The sequence below is a fragment of the Gymnoscopelus microlampas genome (assembly GCF_963454915.1).
Source record: "Gymnoscopelus microlampas genome assembly, chromosome: 24".
In the NCBI taxonomy this organism is placed as follows: domain Eukaryota; kingdom Metazoa; phylum Chordata; class Actinopteri; order Myctophiformes; family Myctophidae; genus Gymnoscopelus; species Gymnoscopelus microlampas.
The window spans coordinates 28,890,033-28,910,032 of NC_139961.1; the positions used below are offsets into that span (position 1 = coordinate 28,890,033).

General features: G+C 46.4%; 1 protein-coding gene across 1 annotated transcript in view; it reads left to right on the forward strand.

Moving 5' to 3' along the window:
* Positions 1-1,817: 1,817 nt before the first annotated feature.
* Positions 1,818-20,000, forward strand: part of LOC311040863 (prospero homeobox protein 1-like) — a 50,475-nt gene continuing 32,292 nt past the window's right edge. Inside the window, exons 1-5 of the mRNA XM_084051233.1 lie at positions 1,818-1,913; positions 6,994-7,437; positions 7,782-8,459; positions 9,971-11,443; positions 17,448-17,555. Of these exons, the coding sequence (XP_083907359.1) occupies positions 7,081-7,437; positions 7,782-8,459; positions 9,971-11,443; positions 17,448-17,555 (2,616 nt within the window). The 5' untranslated portion in view covers positions 1,818-1,913; positions 6,994-7,080. The remainder of the gene's footprint in view (positions 1,914-6,993; positions 7,438-7,781; positions 8,460-9,970; positions 11,444-17,447; positions 17,556-20,000) is intronic.

Sequence of the window (20,000 nt, forward strand, 5' to 3'; positions counted from 1 at the left end):
CACCAATAAACGATCGCTTACGCGTTTCTGCTATTAGCCTTCATCAGAGCAAAATGATATGTATTTGCCTACGGACCCCCGTCTCAAAAATATTTTGTGCCAGGGATTTTTCAAAAAAGATCTACAAGCTCGTATATCTTGTATAGCCAAAGTATAACATAATATGGTTAAAGTGGTTAAATGACTGTGACGCTACATTAACTAATTTATCTGGGGACCCCCATGTAACCTTCCAAGGACCCCTGGGGGTCTCCGGACCCCACTTTTAGAACCAATGGCTTAAACCCTCTACTTACTGTAAACTGGACCTGAGTTGACTCTGTAGGCTATATGGACCGCTTTTTTCCGTCTATCAAATGTCTTTGCCAAAAGAATAGCTGATCTACAAGCTCACAAGTGAGCTTGTAGATCAGCTATTTTTGGTGAATGTCCCCCCCAGAATGCGCAGGTTAATAGACGTGCGTCTATCTACGGGATACGCGCAATCGTTTTCCATTACGCACGTTGCGCACTGGCAATTACAACTTCTTAAACGTCAAAAACACAGTTATATTTCAACACGAATAATAATTCCCCTACATCACTAATTATTATATGAATCAACAGTTTAATAGCTAATCTACATGCTGTTTGCGCTTGAATTGACGTAGAAAAATGTCATAATATCGTAATCTCAGAGAGGTCTACTGTAGGCCTATGTCTTTAAAAAAACAAAACAAAAAAAAAACAATAGCCTAATCATTTCTGAACAATGGCAAATGATGTTGATAAGCCTTTATATTAGATAGTAATGTGGCAAATTAACAGCCCACAGCACCTGTCAGGTGTAGAAATTCCTTAATCCTTGTAAATTAAACTTTACAACTCTCCATTTAGCCTATCTGCCACAAAGTCTGTCCACCTCTCTCTCCCTTTCTCTCTCTCTCTCTCTCTCTCTCTCTCTCTCTCTCTCTCTCTCTATAGAGAGAGAGAGAGAGAGAGAGAGAGAGAGAGAGTGTCTCCTTCCGTGCCTGAAGGTGCGACGTTTCGTTTTGTGCTCCTTAAAAAAAAGAAAGAAAAAAAATCACCACCATCCCCCGCGGTCCTCTCCTCCTTTTATTGGTCAGGTGCGGTCCGTTACGTCACTCCTCCGGGGTGATGATGATGATGATGACGTCTTCATCGCATCCTTCACGGCGCGTCTTTAAGTGGTATAGTTTCTTCTTGTGGCGGTGGGTCTGGTAGAGTCCGCTGCCTCTCAGTGCGTTGAGAGGAGAGAGAGAGAGACGCACACACAGTACTGTATCATCTGTATACTGTAGATACTGGCTGCACCGTGACACTGTAGGCTACTGCTGGCCGCTCCAAGTGGAGAGTGGTGCACGCACGAGAGCGCGCGCACGGACCGAGTCCCCCCGATCTCTCTCTCCCTCATCTCATTCAGTATCGCTCGCTCTCTCTCTCTCTCTCTCTCTCTCTCTCTCTCTCTCTCTCTCTCTCGCTCTCGCTCTCGCTCTCTCTCTCTCTCTCTCTCTCTCTCTCTCTCTCTCTCTCTCTCTCTCTCTCGCTCTCTCTCCCCCTCTCTCTCTCTCTCTCCCTCATCTCATTCAGTAGCGCTCTCTCTCTGTTTGTTCATCTCTCTCTCACATACACACACACACACGCGCGCGCGCGCGCGCTCTTATGCACACGCACGCGTTCTATCTCCACGTTGCCATAGAAAATTACGGCATTGATCTGAAGAGTGCGGAGCTCGCTCGCTCTCTCTCTCTCTCTCTCTCTCTCTCTCTCTCTCTCTCTCTCTCTCTCTCTCTCTCTCTCTCTCTCTCTCTCTCTCCCTCCCTCCCTCCCTCCGTCTCTCTCTCTTTCGTGTTCTTGGAGTTTCTCTTCTTACAGTCGGACTCGGGAAGACGCTCCTATTGTTGTTTCACAACGTAAGTACCACACTGCTTTATTATTATTACCTGGCTATTATTATTAATCATTATGATCATCTTTTTGTTTTACTGTGTGTGTCCGATCCGAGCGCACCGTATAGCCTGGCTATTATATTACAATATGTGCAAACCGAGCAGATCCAGGCTCACTGTTACATCTTAGACACACGGTACAGTGTTTCATTGTAGTTTAATGCATCTTTGAGTCGAGTTCAGTGTTAAGATCGATTCTTCTCTGGTCTGTTCTGTGACTTTTTGCTGGAGTTGTGAACTGCTCTGTTCTCGGCCGCGTATGTGTGAGGGCAAAACGCGCTGCACGTGAAGTGTAGGCTGACAGCCTATGATATAGATAGACCAATGATAACTTGACTACAGACATTAACAGATAAAAGGAAAGCTAAAGAAGAATAGGCTGCACGTAATGGAGCGATTAACGGGTCTCTATATTACAGAGACCCGTTAATCGCTTGCCTATTTTAGCCTTCTTTAGTTTTCCTTTTATCTGTTTAATGTTTGTATTCAAGTTATCATTTGCTGTTCCTTTATGAAATTTTTAAAGCTCTCTTGGTGTTTTTTTTAATGTTTTTTGTGTGTCCCGTCCTTTTTCTTTATTTTTGGGTAACTGATTAATTTGTCATATTGAGATGTGTCTACATTTGTGTCCGTTTTACTCCCATTGACACTCTCTACTCAAGAGACCGGATTGTTCCCGACTACCCGTTCTCTTGTAGGCTATTGGAGCTGCCGTCGCCACTATAGCCTCTATCTATAGCCTACTTGTTGGATGATATGAAAACTAAGTTTCTACTTTTGTAGGCTATATTTTTGAATATCAAAACGCTCGCACCAAAACACAGTCGCCCCGGGGCAAATCCGGCGACCTCGGAACGGTCGCCACCTGCCCTGGTTTGACGCAAACCTAACCTTATTCCTAAAAGTAACCTCAGTAAAACTATGCCTAAACCTAACCTTATTTCCTAAACGCAACCTCAGTAAAACGATGCCTAAACCTAACCTTATTCCTGAACTTAACCTCAGTAAAACTATGCCTAACCCTAACTAAACTTATTTCTAACCTTATCCTCAGTAAAAACAAATACAAGTACCGCTGGGGACGAGCGGTCCGCGAAAAAAGTCTGAGGCGAGCGTGTTTTGGGGCGATTCTTCAGGTTACCATATATTCATGTATAAAATAAATAGCCAAATCAGTTTTTACCGAGTCGATCGGCACAACGGCAGGTGCAGTTAGAATTTTAAAAAATCTTCGTGGTGTCTGGTGTGTGTAAACGCGAGGGGCTACTATAGGAGCTGTTCCACGCATTTAGCAATACCTTGGCACACTTTTTCTTAGAATATTATTGAGTCACAGGTCTTTCTCCTTTTCCTAGAATAATGAGTCATTGACTGGTCTTATCTTGCGCCGTCGCCGCCGTGGCATTCATTCATGTCCAGTATATTCATGTTTTACTGGAAAATGGACCGTAACGTAACATTTGTGAAACCATTCCCGCACCACTTCCTATTTCGCTTCCCAATCTGCAAGATTTATTCTTATTCTTACTGAAGGGCCACCAACGGCTTTTAACTATCTTGTTAACCACGGACATTCCTCACATCTCCTTTTTATGCTTCTCAAAGTTATTAGCGTATACCTTGTTCACAGATATCCTTTTCATCTTTGTTGCATCAGTAAAAAAGAAAAGGACAAAAAAGACCCTCCGCACGCACGCACGCACACACACACACACACACACACACACACACACACACACACACACACACACACACACACACACACACACACACACACACACACACACACACACACACACACACACACACACACACACACACACGTCTCTCTGTCCATATGTGTGCAGAAGTGTTGTTGTTACAGTGTTGTTTTCCGGTCAGTCTTATGGGGGGTTTCCACCTTTGTAAAATAAGATAACACTCATTTACTGTCAAGTACAAGGGGGACATCATAACAGGTGTTAAACCACCTAATGTCTGAATATCTTTATGGTCCTGTTCTTTTTTTATTAACAGAGGACACAATTGAGATCATGTGGCGGAGGCTATATACTTGATAAATGTTTGATTTAGAGTCTTTTTTTTCCTGAATTTGAATCCAGACTCAAGCAAACATTATTTTGTTTGCAAGTACTTTGGATCCTCTCGGTCATTATTATTACATTGTTCGCTCATCCTCTCCCCCTCTCTCTCCATTTGTCATGCTCCCTCTTGCTCTGTCTCACGGTTTCTGTCTTTGTCCACCTCTGTGTGTGTGTGTGTGTGTGTGTGTGTGTGTGTGTGTGTGTGTGTGTGTGTGTGTGTGTGTGTGTGTGTGTGTGTGTGTGTGTGTGTGTGTGTGTGTGTGTGTGTGTGTGTGTGTGTGTGTGTGTGTGTGTGTGTGTGTGTGTGTGTGTGTGTGTGTGTGTGTGTGTGTGGAACTGGGTCATGGCTGGGTACTGTGTGTGTGTGTGTGTGTGTGTGTGTGTGTGTGTGTGTGTGTGTGTGTGTGTGTGTGTGTGTGTGTGTGTGTGTGTGTGTGTGTGTGTGTGTGTGTGTGTTGTGTGTGCGCGTGTGCGTGGATGGAAGGGCTTTGCAAAACGTTTGATTGTGGTGATTATCTGACTGCCTGGCAGTCTGAAACATTCGATATGTACTCAGGAAAAATCTGCATTAATTTCATATATTAAATTAAGCCACAGTGTAAAATTGACCCATTAGTGTAACAATAACAGTTGTAACAAAACCCTTGTATTGGCTTCACGGAGCATTGGCCTGCGCTTATCAAATTATTGTTAACATTTTTACTTCAAAAGCGTATATCATTAAGTTTTCCTTGTTCAGTTTCTCTCTCTCTTACCGCTCGTCTTGGTCTCTACCCGTGTGTGTGTGTGTGTGTGTGTGTGTGTGTGTGTGTGTGTGTGTGTGTGTGTGTGTGTGTGTGTGTGTGCGTGTGCGTGTGCGTGTGTGCGTGTGTGCATGCGCACGCAAGAGTTTGTGCATGCAGTAAGTAGAGCATGGTTACATTCCAAAGCATCTGAGGAAATGGATTCGAATGCAGCAGTTGTATTTGTTAAAATGTAAAGTAAAAAAAATATTGTTTCATCCAAATTACAGACAGGGAGCTACAGTATGAGTAGTTAGTAGGGTGCAATTTTTTTGCATGACTATTTTGTCTCCTTTTGTCACTCTTTTTTTGTCTATCAACGCCTCTTAAGAATAGGGTTTAAACGGTCAATTTCATGTGCATGTTCTCTCCATTTCAGACAGATTTTCACATCAGAATTATATTGCAACTTGACTCTCCTCTGTACCGATAAACTGTTGTTGAAAGCTGTGTTAATTTGTGAAATTCATTTTCCTATAGTCCTAACTCTGAAAATCAGTTGCAAAACAGATGCAAACATGACATGGAAAATTCAGCCTGTGCCTTAGGCGTGTGTGTGTGTGTGTGTGTGTGTGTGTGTGTGTGTGTGTGTGTGTGTGTGTGTGTGTGTGTGTGTGTGTGTGTGTGTGTGTGTGTGCGCGCGCATACAAGCTTGTTTGTTGATGGTAGGATACAGATATTATTTTCACTTTGTTTTTATGGTGTCTGTCTGTCTGTCCATCTGGCTGTCAATGAGATATGAAAGGATTGATATTTGTGTTTGGTGCATTGGTAAGCTAAAATGTGTTTAAATTGTCAATATTCCACATATTTTGATCTTTGAGTTTGTAAAGAAGGCATGTTCAGGCAAAAATAATCTGCCTCATGCATGATGCCTCACCCCTGATCTGCGGAGGAGCTAGCTGCCATCAGGCTCAAATCCCTATTAAATGCCCTGAAATGGAATTAGAACCCAATCCTTTGATTTACCAGCACTCAACTGCTGTGATTGTCCTTCTGCGCTTGCCGTACTTGTGCTGCCGGACATTCGACTATATGCGGAGGAAAAAACAACCTCTGCGACTCTGACATGAAATCACAGATGTGCAAGGATTGCTTGCACACACACTCCTACACCACTGGCCCTGGTTGAACTCGATGACGAAAAACCCTCCCCGATATCAAAGTCTAAACTTAGCACTGATAATGGAATAATGTTCTCGATCAAAACCAGCAGAGCTAACAATTCTTGGACTTACATGTATATGTACACAAATGCAGTGAATTTACCACTAGTTCTCATCAGCTTCATTAGTATAAGCACAATTTCCACAGCAGTACACAGCCTGGTTAAAGCTTGCCACAAACACAAACAGGTTAGTGCAAGAAAAAGACAATAACAAAAAAATGATAAACACAGCACTACCTCTACACCTGCTTTTGACAAACAAGTCGATTCTTGATGGCGCCTCACAAGACGCTGTAATGGAGGTTACGTCTCAGGGGACTGGGAGGAAATGGGAAATTTATTTTGGTTATTGAGAGCAGGTGTTACTTCTCTGTGGGAATATCTTCTTGAACTATTACCGGCAGTCTATTTGTTCGCTCGCGGAGCTTCCCATGCCACCATAGCCTTTCGGGTCAGGAAACTCATTGTCAAGTCTGTCTGTTTTTATTTTCTGTCTTGTTTTGCTTTGTGAGCATTTTATGATAATGAAAGTGCTCACCCGTTGCTCTTAACAGATACATATTGGAGCTTAAAAGTTTCTTGTTTTGTTTACAGCGTTTAAACGCTGTACTAAGTTCTGATAGAGTCAGCATTATTTCTTGTGTAATGTCATTTTTTAGTTTTAGGTTTGTGTGATTTGGTGTTTTTACGGCATGGCACTGAAGGGGTCAGCCGTTTATGACTTTGCAAACATTAAATGACATACAGTAAGTACTGGTCTTTTTCATGATGCAATGCTTTTGGAAAGGGAGGAAAAAAAGGTTCAAAAGTTTGCATTAAATATGTCTAAAATAGACATGATAAACAGAATGATTGCATCTTGAGAAAATATAGTTATAAAAAAAGACAAATTTTTATTTAAATTGCGTAATTTATTTTTGATATTAAACTCCTCATCTGATTATGGGAAAATGTCAATCCAGGGCCATATTATGGGTCATCATGTCATATTGTGCTTTGCCCTCGACCAGGTATCCAGAGTGCACCTCTCTACCTGTGTATTCGTCTTGGAGGCACCACCACCACCCTGCGTCATGAGCCTTTAGCTGCCCTGCGTGATGCCTGATCATGACAGCGCCGCGCTCCTAACCAGACAGACCAAGCGCCGGCGCGTTGACATCGGGGTGAAGAGGACCACGGGGGGCAGCGCCATATTCGCCCGCGCCAGAGAGACCCTGCTCCACGTCATGAACCAATCGCACGGCCCCGACCAGGACGGGGACTGCCCGCTGGTCGGCCACGGGGGCCACGGCGTGGCCAACGGCGACGGCGAGAAGTCCAACGTGCTGAGGAAGCTGCTGAAGAGGGCCAACACGTACGAGGACGCCATGATGGCGTTCCCCGGAGCTACCATCATCTCACAGCTGCTGAAAAACAATATGGGCAAGAACGGAGGCAGTGACATGGGATTCCAGGTGCGTGAGCGCACACACACACACGCACACACGCACACACACACGTACGTACGCACGCACGCACGCACGCACACACACACACACACACACACACACACACGTGCACACTCATAAAGACACTAACATAACTAACTTTTTGAATTATTCTTCTGCTGCATTATCCTTTCATTCATTCACATATTTGTTCATTCAGACATCCGTCCCAGTACACGGTAAACCAAGTTAAATTAACACTCTATCTGTCCGTCCATCCGTCCATCCCAACACATCCATTGTCTAATCTCTCTCTCTCTCTCTCTCTCTCTCCCTCTCTCTCTCTGTCTCTCTCTCTCTCTCTCTCCCAGGGGGGTGGGGGTCTGTCCAGCGGCGGCTCTGAGACGCATGCTGACGACGCCTGCAGCAACGCGTCGTCCCGCGACCGCGACAGCCCCTCAGACTGCCTCTCCCCGGCGCCTCACCTTCCTCCCAACTCCTCCTCCTCCTCGTCTTTTGGACGCCCCCAACCGGCCCCTCACTCCTCTTCCTCGTCCGCCTCCTCCCAAACGGCCCTTCCTCCCCTGCTTCCCCCTCCTCCCCCCGCCCCGGGCCCCGCGGCGTCCCTCTCCTCCCTGTCCGCCGCCTTCGACCCGGAGCGGCTGTCGGACGAGCACCTGCGTGCCAAGCGTGCGCGAGTGGAGAACATCATCCGGGGCATGAGCCACTCGCCGCTGGTGCGGCCCGGGGCCGGCGGCGAGCTAGGCCCGCAGGAGAACAGTGGCAACAACAACAACGACACCAACAACCACCTCCCGCGACCGCAGCACCAGCGTGGCGACAACGCCAACCACTTGCCCCTGTCCCTCCTGGGCTCTCCGGGGTCTCGCGGAGGCGGGCCGGGGGTCGTCGGAGAGCTGTGCCGGGAGAACAAGCGCAAGCAACGTTTGCCCCAGCAGCAGCACAGCTTCACCCAGCTTGTGTGTTCGCGCCAGGAGCAGCGGCAGGAGGAGAGGCGGCAGCTCAAACTGCAGCTGGAGGACATGCAGGTCAGTCGCTCGCCCTTCCAGGCTGGTTCGCGCTGCTAAGCGGCACTCCACTTAGAGGTGCAATTCTGGACGCGCTTTGGCGTGGCTTATAGAGCAATGGTTCTCAACCTTTTTTTGGATCAGGGCCCACTTGAACGTGCATTTTTTCAGAGCATTTGAATGATCAATCAATTGATTGGGTTCCGGCTTGGATCAATGGAACTAACATACTTTTATGTTCCTATTTATCCGTATCTCAATGAAAACCAATTTTCTAGATTTTAAAGACAAAATACCTTGAATTCTTTTTTAAACATTACTTATTTTAAATGCAATTATTAATTCATTTAAAATGATATTATCATTAAAATCTTAGTGTTTTGGCAATTATTTGGGGGCCCACTTGCAGCATCTTCACGGCCCACCAGTGAGCTCCGGCCCACAGGTTGAGAGCCGGCTCAGAGTATGTGGCTTGTGTCGAGTGAAAAAGTTAGCAAAAAATGTTATGTTTGCAGTCAGAGTGAAGGAGGGGCTTTGTTTGGTTGCACCACAGAGGTGTTAATGCATGTTGGAGAACAGTATAGAGCATCGCAGTTCCGCCACTTCCTGGTGCCGGAAGTAAATACTCGATGCATTTTTCCCATTGACTTTTCCAAAAATATTTATATCAATCAATTTAAGCCTAGAATCAAGCCATCCAGGATCCTGGTGAATCATGACCATAAAACCTTTTTTTCTGTGATTTTTTAAAATTTTATATTTAATGATATGATATACTATATTTAATAAATACCCTTTGTTTTGCCGTTTTCAAAAAAGTTTTTTCACAGAATCAAACGTTTTATGGTCATGATTCACCAGGATCCTGGATAGCTTGATTCTAGGCTTAAATCAATTTATATAAATATCTTTGTAAAAGTCAATGGGAAAAATGCATTGAGTATTTACTTCCTGCACCAGGAAGTGGGCGGGAACTGCGACGCTCTATAACACATGGATTCAAACCAGCAACCCTTTGGGTCATAAGCCTGCTTCTGTAATGCTCTCTCCCTCTGTCTGTCTGTCTGTCTGTCTGTCTGTCTGTCTGTCTGTCTGTCTGTCTGTCTGTCTGTCTTTTTCTCTGTCTGTCTGTCTCTCTTTTTCTGTGTCTGTCTGTCTCTCTTTTTCTCTGTCTGTCTGTTTGATTGACTAACGGTGCGTTTTCACAGCGGGCGACTCTCGGGCGATCGTGGGCGACATCGTCCAAAAGATAAAGAAAGTCTATGAGAGCCGGCGATCGGGCGAAGTGGGCGGGGGGGGCGATGAAAGATGGATTTTCTTTATCTTTTGGACGATGTCGCCCGGCATCGCCCGAGAGTCGCCCGCTGTTAAAACGTACCGTTACTCTCTCTCTGTCTATATCTAATCTATCTGTCACTCTCTCTTTGTCTCAAAGAGAAGAGCAGAAAAGAAGAGCGACAAAACAGCATTTAATGTGGGGTTGTGAAGGATCTCATTCTCTCTCTCCCTCTCCCTCTCTTTCCTTCGTTCAGAAGCAGCTCCGTCAGCTCCAGGAGAAATTCTACCAGATCTACGACTCGGAGACGGAAGAGGAGGAAGACGAAGAGGAGAGAGGGAACGGCGAGGTGGACCGGACGCGAGGAAGAGGCGGGGAGAGGGAGGACGACGGCAACCTGTCGGAGGACAGCGTCCGCTCCGACGGCCTGGAGGACGGAGGAGGCGCGGCGGCGGGGCTCGATCTCGGGCGCCGGCGCCACGAAAACCACCGACGTCGTCGGCGCCGCGACGACGACCTCTCGGACATGTCGGACCCAGGTCTGTTCCTGGACCGGGCCCGGGCCCTGCTGAGAGAACAGGCCCTGATGGACGGGGACATGGAGGACGGAGAGGAAGAGGAGGACGGACGGGGTGACGATGAGGACGGGAGGATGAAGAGGAGCGGAGGAGGAGGAGGAGGAGGGAGGCAGCTGGCGGAGACGTTGAAGCAGGAGCTGAACTGCGCCGTGTCGCAGGTGGTGGACACGGTGGTGAAGGGCTTCTCCTCTCCACGGCAGCCGGTGGGTCTCCTCCATCACCCCCCCCACCACCATCCTCTCCTCCTCCACCACCACGCCCGCCTGGCTGCAGCAGCAGCAGCAGGAGGAGGAGGAGGAGGCGCCCTCACCGCCGCTCCACCCTCCTCTTCCTCCAACTCTTCTTCCTCCTGCCCGCCGCCCTTCGTGCCCCTGCCCCCGCTGACCCCGGACCCCCGCTTCGGGGCCGGAGCGTCCGTGGTGGCGCTGGCGCTCGGCCTGAACGGCGGAGGCGGTGGTGACGATGGGGCGAGCCCCGCCCCCAGCTACCTCTCCTCCAACCAGAGGCTGCACTGCTTCGGTGACGTCATGGCGCCCGGCGGCCCGCTGGACTCGTTCGTCCCCGCCGCCGCGCCCGCCGACCAGACGGAGGCGCTGCCCCTGGTGGTGCGCAAGAGCGCCTCCACAGGAGGAGGAGGAGGCGAAAGTGCCATTAACGCCTCCATGCCCCACCACCATCACCACCACCACCCGTCCCTCCACCCCTCTGCGCTCTCCGCCTCGCTGGGGTTCGGCTCGCCGTCGTTCCGTCACCCGTTCCCCCCTCTGCCGCTCATGGGCTACCCCTTCCAGGGACCCCCGCTGGGCTCCCACGCTGCGGGGGGTGGAGGCGCAGGGTACCCCGGCAAGGACCACCACCCCCACCATCACCACTCCCGCCCCTCCACCTCCCCGGACTCCATGGACATGACGCGCGAGACGGTCAGCCTGAGGACCAAAATGGCCGCCGCCCTGGCGGGGGGCCAACTCGGCAGCGGCCACCACCATCACCACCACCCTCACCACCACCACCCGCATCACCACCACCACAGGCAGAGCTCGCCCAGCCAGCACGGCCCAGGGGGGCCCGAGGGCCTCTCCCTGGCCCTCATCAAGTCAGAGTGCGGGGACCTGCAGGACATGGCAGACATATCGCCTTACTCAGGCAGCACGGTATCCTTTAACCCCTTAAATCGGTTGACAGGAGTCCCTCAGGGCTCTATACTAGTGTCTTTTCTGTAATTGCCAAAGTTCCCTTGGGGGGGGGGGGGGGGGGTGAAAGGTCAATGTTGTGTGTGACAGGGGGAAGGGAAATCTCTGTACAGATGTTAATTTAACTAAAAAAGATATATAATATATATCAATTAATCCGTATTAATTGGTTCCTGCTCTAGACCCTTGTGTTTCCCCGCTGGGTGGGGAGATTATAAAGGGGTGCGCCGGGTCTTGCAAGAGGGGGAAGATTAAACGGGTCGCACGCTGCTCTCTCAAGCCCTTTTAAGTCCGTGCGGTGTGGGGAGTGGTGCTCAGAGGTGCTGAGAGGCTGGCAAGCACTCACACACACAGGCACATACACACACAGGCACATACACACACACTCACGAGCAGGAGCGATATGCACGCGCACACACAGACGTACAACCACACCACACACATACATACGCACACACACACACACATCCAGCGACTTCTCTGTTCCCACTTGCTCTGAGACATTGCTGTTAGGCCCTCTTTCATCGCAAACACTTTGTACATAAATGCTCAAAGCAAATCATATTTGTGTGTGCGTGCACGTGTGTGTGTGTGTGTGTGTGTGTGTGTGTGTGTGTGTGTGTGTGTGTGTGTGTGTGTGTGTGTGTGTGTGTGTGAGAGAGACAGAGAGAAAGAAAACCTTGTAAATAGGAGCTCAAAGCTAATCAACTTTCAAAGAGCATGGGAGAGAAGCAGGTGAATGCTCAGCCTTATTGACGGGAGTTTTTTAAACACACACACACACACACACATACACACGTGTGTGTGTGTGTGTGTGTGTGTGTGTGTGTGTGTGTGTGTGTGTGTGTGTGTGTGTGTGTGTGTGTGTGTGTTGTGTGTGCGTGCGTGTGCGTGTGCGTGTGTGTGTGTGTCTGAGAAAGGGAAGTGTGAACTGTGCTAGCCTAAATATTCATATTGACTTCCCTTTTACGTTATTGTTAGTTGTTAAGAGCCTCTCTCTCTAATTCTCTCACACTCTCTATCTCTCTCTATCCCTCTATATATCTCTACCGCTATCTGTAACTCTCACTCTTTCTTTCTTTCTTTCTTTCTTTCTTTCTTTCTTTCTTTCTTTCTTTCTTTCTTTCTTTTTCACTCTCTCTTTCATTTGTCAGTGTGAGCTCTTAGTTGCTTGGCAGCTGTGTGTGTTCTGGTTCCTTTTACACATACACACACGTACACACACATACAGTACATGCTGTGTGGACAGGTGTTTTCAGGTAGTTGTTTATTTTTTACATCCGCAAACATTCATATGAAGACGGCTTCCACCGGTCATCAAACACATGCACGCGCCAGACATGCACACGCCAGATACACACACACACATGCATAGCAGATCTTTGAAGAACAAAGCAGAAAGAGAAATAAGACTTTGAACATGGAGAATGGAGGCTCCTTGCAGGTGCAGGGTCCCTCTGACCAGCGTGACTCCATCAAAGAGACACTGTTTAGATGTAGGCCTCCACTCAACTAGAAAGAAGCTTTATTCTGAACATGATCACATACTAATGAGCAATCATTATGCTCTGTATCTAAAGGAAGGGTCCTTTAGATACAGCCCAATATTTCTCTCACATTTATGCATAAGTAAATAAAACAATCTCTTTTTTAGCCACTTTCAACCTGGTGTCCCTATTTTGGACTGAAAACATTCAACATTACATCAAAGAATATAGATGTTCACAGTAAGCGGTTAACGCTATACGTTTATCATCCGGCTATCATCCAATATTTTCATCCGGTTAAAAATGGAAATGGGGTTAGATTTATACTTCGGTGAAATATATACTTTTAATATATCGTTGCTGTCAGGCAGACACATCTTACCTCCATTGTTGTTTTTTGCAGATTAATGCCATACTTACCTATGCCATGCTATCATGCAAGAGTGTCACATAAGGAGTGAAAATAGCCGATGTGAATCGTTATGAACTTGTTGATTTTTCTGTATTTTCTCTCATTTTAAAGGTTTTTTAGATAATAACAAAAAGGTTTCCAGCCGACAGCAAAGATATATACTTTTACTTTGAATGTTGTACAGTTATAATTTGTAATTTCATTTTATTTTATACGGCTTAGGCTCCACATTCTTGAAGAGAGTTTATTATAAAATATATTATAAAATAGACTATTGGTTTGATCTTAAAGTAGCACTGTGTTTGTGTGGGTGTGCAGACATGAATGGGTGTGCAGTGGAGAGAGGGAGAAAGAGAGAGAGAGAGAGAGAGAGAGAGAGAGAGAGAGAGAGAGAGAGAGAGAGAGAGAGAGAGAGAGAGGGGAGAGAGAGAGAGAGAGAGAGAGAGAGAGAGTGTGTGTGTGTGTGTGTGTGTGTGTGTGTGTGTGTGTGTGTGTGCGTGCGTGCGTGCGTGCGTGCGTGCGTGCGTGCGTGCGTGCGTGCGTGCGTGCGTGCGTGCGTGCGTGCGTGCGTGCGTGCATTTATTTGCACAAGTACAAGTCATTTGACAAAATCCCTTTCCTTGACTCTCTGTTTGCAAATGACCAATGTTTTGAATCAATTTCGATATGTATTCAAATGGTTTCAAATCAGGTCTATCCATCGCTCTATCCAGCTATCCATCCATCTATCTGTCTATCTATCTGTCCAGCTAGCTATGTTTCTATCCAGTCTTGTGTCATTTGCAGTATTTGCATGCTTCAGACGAGAAGTGGTCAGGAGCGTGTAAGCTCTAAGACACGCAGTTAGGTTAAGGTGCTTTGCATTGTGCACAGAATCACACACACACACACACACACACACACACACACACACACACACACACACACACACACACACACACACACACACACACACAGACACACACACACACACACACACACACACACACACACACACACACACACACACACACACACACACACACACAGAGATAGGCCTGGGTATTTTTAATCCTCTATGGTACTGAGCAGATGTCCTGCATTCATTTATGGATTTACCCCTTCGCTACCCCTTCGCTTCCTCTCTCTCCCTCTCTCTCTCTCTCTCTTTCTCTCTCTCTCTCTCTCTCCCGCCTCACACACACACCTGGCAGCGAGGTCAAGTTACAAGAGGTACGCTGTGCCCTGAGCAAGAGACACACTCACATACACAAACGCAGTAGAGGAGCAAAAAGCACATTTTGCATTTTGTTTATTTATGTGCTTCATTTAGCTACTATTACCTCAGTACCGGCACACACACACATGATTTATTCACTATGACACCATTCTCTTGTTGACTTTGAGTAAGGTGCTTCTCTCTCTCTCTGTGTGTGTGTGTGTGTGTGTGTGTGTGTGTGTGTGTGTGTGTGTGTGTGTGTGTGTGTGTGTGTGTGTGTGTGTGTGTGTGTGTGTGTGTGTGTGTGTGTGTGTGTGTGTGTGTGTGTGTGTTTGTTTGTGTGTGTGTGTGTCTGAGCGCCTGTCTTGACTTAATAGTCAAAGTGTATTGTAAAACAAAATGCATGGACAGCTCTGCTATGGAAACAGCAAGTTAGTTGACCTAAACAGACACATGCACAGGTGGCGAAAGGTTGGTATTAATGTTAACTGGATGGCAGGTTGTTGTGCATTGAAGTGACCATGTGATCATATGACTGACCGGATGGAAAATCATACTATTCCCTCTTTCTCTTACTTTCTACCCATCTGTCTGTCTGTCTGTCTGTCTGTCTGTCTGTCTGTCTGTCTGTCTGTCTGTCTGTCTGTCTGTCTGTCTGTCTGTCTGTCTGCCTGCCTGTCTGTCTATCTGTCTGTCTGTCTTTCTGCCTGTGTGTCTGTGTGTGTCTGTCTGTCTGTCTGTCTGTCTGTCTGTCTCTCTCCCTCTGTGTCGCTCTCTCCCTCTGTGTCGCTCGCTCTCTCTCTCTCTCTCTCTCTCTCTCTCTCTCTCTCTCTCTCTCTCTCTCTCTCTCTCTCGTTGTAGTGGGTGCTGCTCACCTCACTGTGGCTGTAATTTATCCACAATAAAATACTCTGTTTTATCATTTAACTCGGAGAGTGTACACATGGAACCTGGTTCCATGTGTACACTCTGTGATTTACTCTCTGAGGCACTTTTTTGAATGCTTTTGAATGCAAAATTTGAATGTTCCTTAAATAGATCTCAGGGATTCAATGTCTTGAATTTGAATGTAGATTTCTCTCGTCTTTAGTTGCTTTCTTTGGTTTTGATGAGGAAGTCAGACAATCTGAACAAACAAACAAACACAATAGTATTTTTCTCTCATGTGAGATTTCACCTCCTCTTTATCATCTCTGCTCTCCACTCCTCCCCCTTTATCTTTCTCTTCTCTACATCAGTAGTTCCCAAACTTTTTAGCTAGAGAACCAAAAGAGACATTTTATGTGTTCCCGGAAACCAAACTAGTATATTAAATGTTTTCATTTTTTTTAATGGAATCTCTTTGTTTTCTTTTGTTAATGCATGAAATAATTTAGAAATATGTTAGACTTATTATTATTTTTTCTTCAGAATTTTCTATAATAATAAAAAAAAATGAGATAAAAATATACTCACGACCCATAGAAATGTGTCCGCGACCCATCCTTTGTCTATGTATCCCTCGCTTCACTTGTTCCCGTCGCTCTCCACAGTCACATGACCTCTGGGGCCTGTGTGTGTGTGTGTGTGTGTGTGTGTGTGTGTGTGTGTGTGTGTGTGTGTGCTTGTGTGCGTGCGTGCGTGCGTGGGCACAATGCACATACACGCGTGCTGTTAATTGACCTTGCAGGGAGTTCCATTGATTGCCTCTTCCTCTGTGATAGATTATAAGGTCTGTTAATGTGTTGAGGAAATGGCAGCGTCGTGGGGGCACAGCTGTCGACACACACACACACACACACACACACACACACACACACACACACACACACACACACACACACACACACACACACACACACACACACACACACACACACACACACACACTCTCTCTCTCTCTCTTTCTCTCTATCTCTCTCTCTCTCTCTCTCTCTCTCTCTCTCCCCTGGTGACTGCGCTTACCAATGCCAGGCAAATGACTATTTTGCTGGGTGACACAGACAGTGGAATGGCCACTGATTACATGTCGTTTACAAACAGCATGTTTCAGCCTCTGTTTGTTCATCGGTGTCAATCAGGTGTAGTCCCATAATTGTTTTTAACCACTGAAGCCCTATATACTTCCTATTGTGACTAATAGTGCTTCACACATCGTGACACGTTGTGAGCCTGTGCATCTGCCATGTCATGTGTTTGCATTGTTAACCACTTAATGTAAAACCCTCTATTCTTACTAAAACAGACCTGAGTTACAACTCTATTTGGACAGATTTTTCCCGTCTACAACACAAAATCTCTTTGTGAAAAATAGCCTATCTACAAGCTCACCTATATTTTTGTCTAATGTTTCCCCCAGAACATGGATGCTGGGGTTCAAGTGATCAGTTTATTAGCTTGTTCCCTCCCTGCAGTCAGTAGCACGGCAACATGCCAAACAACAACATGCTTCCCACGTTAACAAACACACATACAGTACAATAAAACATAATATTCTGCTTTATTGATAATATTTGAAACTGTTGAACAATCAAAAAGAGACAAATGACAAAGCAAAAAACAAAACCACCTTTCAAACCTCAAACCTACAGTTTTGTTTCTTTTAAATACATTTTAAGGTACATGTGTATTGTTATCATGAGTATCTAATGGTGGTATGCTAGTGGTGGTAAATTCTGGGACCCCAGAATCTCACACTGAGTTGTATTAAGTTGAAAAGCATCTGTTTTCATTCTGGGCAGATACCTTCATGTATATTTGAAAAATGTTATCTATCAAGTTACATGTCCGGATAATCTCTCTCATCTCGGCTAAATAAACAAGTTCCATGCTCTCTCCAATGAAACCTGAACAAATAAAGGTGTGTGTCCTTAACGTGTGTGTGTTCAGATTCAAGAGGGCCTGTCACCCAACCACCTGAAGAAAGCCAAGCTCATGTTCTTCTACTCACGCTATCCCTCCTCCAACATGCTCAAGATGTTCTTCTCTGACGTCAAGGTAATAAGACCTCTGGCACCTCTTTATGCCTTCTATCTAACATCCCTCCACCTTTCCCTTCATCCAGTCCTCTCAATCCATTGTTGTCTCCGCCAGGCCGAAAGGCATGGCGAGATAGTATGTTTTACCCCGTCCGTCCGTGTGTCCTGTCTGTGTGTTAGCAGCTAATCTCCGGCACCGTTGGCCCGCTTGCTGCAAAACTGTGCACACACACTCCCTGGATGCCAATTCAGAACCTCTGCCCCACATTTTTCACATGGGCCTGTTATAGCGCCACCAGGAGGCCGATTTGTGCAAAACCCGTTTTATGACATTACTCCTACAGATTTTATCCAAACGTCATCTTGAGAAAGGTCCGAAGGGTCCGAAACGTTGCTCTTTTTATTAAACTCTGAACAAAGCAAGCAGCTGTGTGCGTATACTTTTTGTGACCAACGCACCAACTAGAGAGGAACCGGGTGTGCGGAAGCCTTCTCCTCACATTTATCCAAACGTCATGCAAATTGGTATACAGTATCTCTATCTAGTATCTCTATCTCACATTGGCCTGTTATAGCGCCACCAGCAGGTCTAATTTAGCAAAATATTTTTGGAACAAAATGCCTCAAATCATGAATGCAGTGTCCGATTGCTGTGAAAGGCCTTACGAAGAAATGGCACCCTTTTCACATTGGCCTATTATAGCGCCACCACAAGGCCACAATAACGTACCTGACCTGGCGGAGACCTGTGCTCCGAGGAGCACTTTTTCTAGTTTCCCCATCTTTCCCCACAGTTATTTTGTATTCCATTTGTCCTTTCCTCTTCTGTTCAGTTCTATCCCGTTGTATCTGGTTCTATTCAGCTTTGTTCAATTCTATCCAGTTCTGTCCGGTTGTGTCTGGTTCTTTCCAGTTCTATTCAGTTCTGTCCAGTTGTATCTGGTTCTATTCAGCACTGTTCAGTTCTATTCAGTTCTGTTCAGTTCTGTTCAGTTCTATTCAGTTCTATTCAGTTGTATTTAGTTCTACCCAGTTCTATTCAGTTCTTACTGGTTCTATTCAGTTCTATCTGGTTCTATTCAGTTCTATTCAGTTCTATTCAGTTCTATCCGGTTCTATCTGAGAAGCCTGATTTATACTCTGTCGTACAGTGTCACATCACAACATGTCGTGAGCTTGTAGATCATTATTTGACCGTTGTACAACAGAGTGTTGTGTTGTGTTCTGTTTAAACCCACTCTGTTTGGGTTGGTATCAACCTGTCATCTATGGCCTGCCTGCCGCCCCCCTTCTCTCCTCCTCCTCTCTCCTCCCTTCAGTTCCTCCTTTATTGTCTCACTTTCATTTCTTGTGACCTCACTCTGCCCTCCGTACATTGAAGTTGTCTTGACACTATTGTGTTTTGTCCTTTTTCCTGCATGCCCGTTTTGCTGTTACTGGCCGTGTGTGTGTGTGTGTGTGTGTGTGTGTGTGTGTGTGTGTGTGTGTGTGTGTGTGTGTGTGTGTGTGTGAGAGAGAGAGAGAGAGAGAGAGAGAGAGAGAGAGAGAGACAGAGACCGACCATATAGCACAGATGGGGTTCTCTGGTCAGCCGTTCTGTCAGGCTCTTTGTAGAGTAATTAGAGTTCCTGCTCCTAATCGGTCGGGCGTTTGGGGAGGGGTTTGTGGTCTCAGTGTGTGTGTGTGTGTGTGTGTGTGTGTGTGTGTGTGTGTGTGTGTGTGTGTGTGTGTGTGTGTGTGTGTGTGTGTGTGTGTGTGTGTGTGTGTGTGTGTGTGTGTGAGAGAGAGTGTGGCACGGTGTCTCAAAAGCCCACTTTCCCTCTCACACACTGTACTGTACAACCCCCTCTTATGCCATTCTGCTTTCACTTTAACGCATAAAAGGAGTGCTCTCTCTCTCTCTCTCTCTCTCTCTCTCTCTCTCTCTCTCTCTCTCTCTCTCTCTCTCTCTCTCTCTCTCACACACAGACACACACACACACACAGACAGACACACACACACACACACAAAGACTGTCATTAGTCACTTGTGTGTCATGAAAGGAACACACGTCTCAATAAGAGCAGCGGATATATTTGCAATATAATGATAACATACAGACAGGATACGCTGCTACATGTTCATTTAGCCACAGGAACCCTAGCGCTATTCCCTATTCTGGGGCCAACATTCAGCCAAAATAAAACACGTTCAGCAAAGACCTTTGGTGTAGAGGGAGTCCCGGGGGGACTCCGGTCAACTAAGTGTATCGTCTCTGTCGGTCCAAAACTGTTACTTTTCAGGATTCAAATTCAAAAGCATCAAAAGTAGCAGATCTGCAAGCCCGAAACGCGCCGCTTCGCGCCGCGTTTCGGGCTTGCGGATCTGCTACTTTTGATGCTTTTGTGTGACGCTGTAGTATGATCGAGTAAGGCGTTCATTTACGAAAAAACACAAAATAAATAAATATGGAGATAAGAGGTA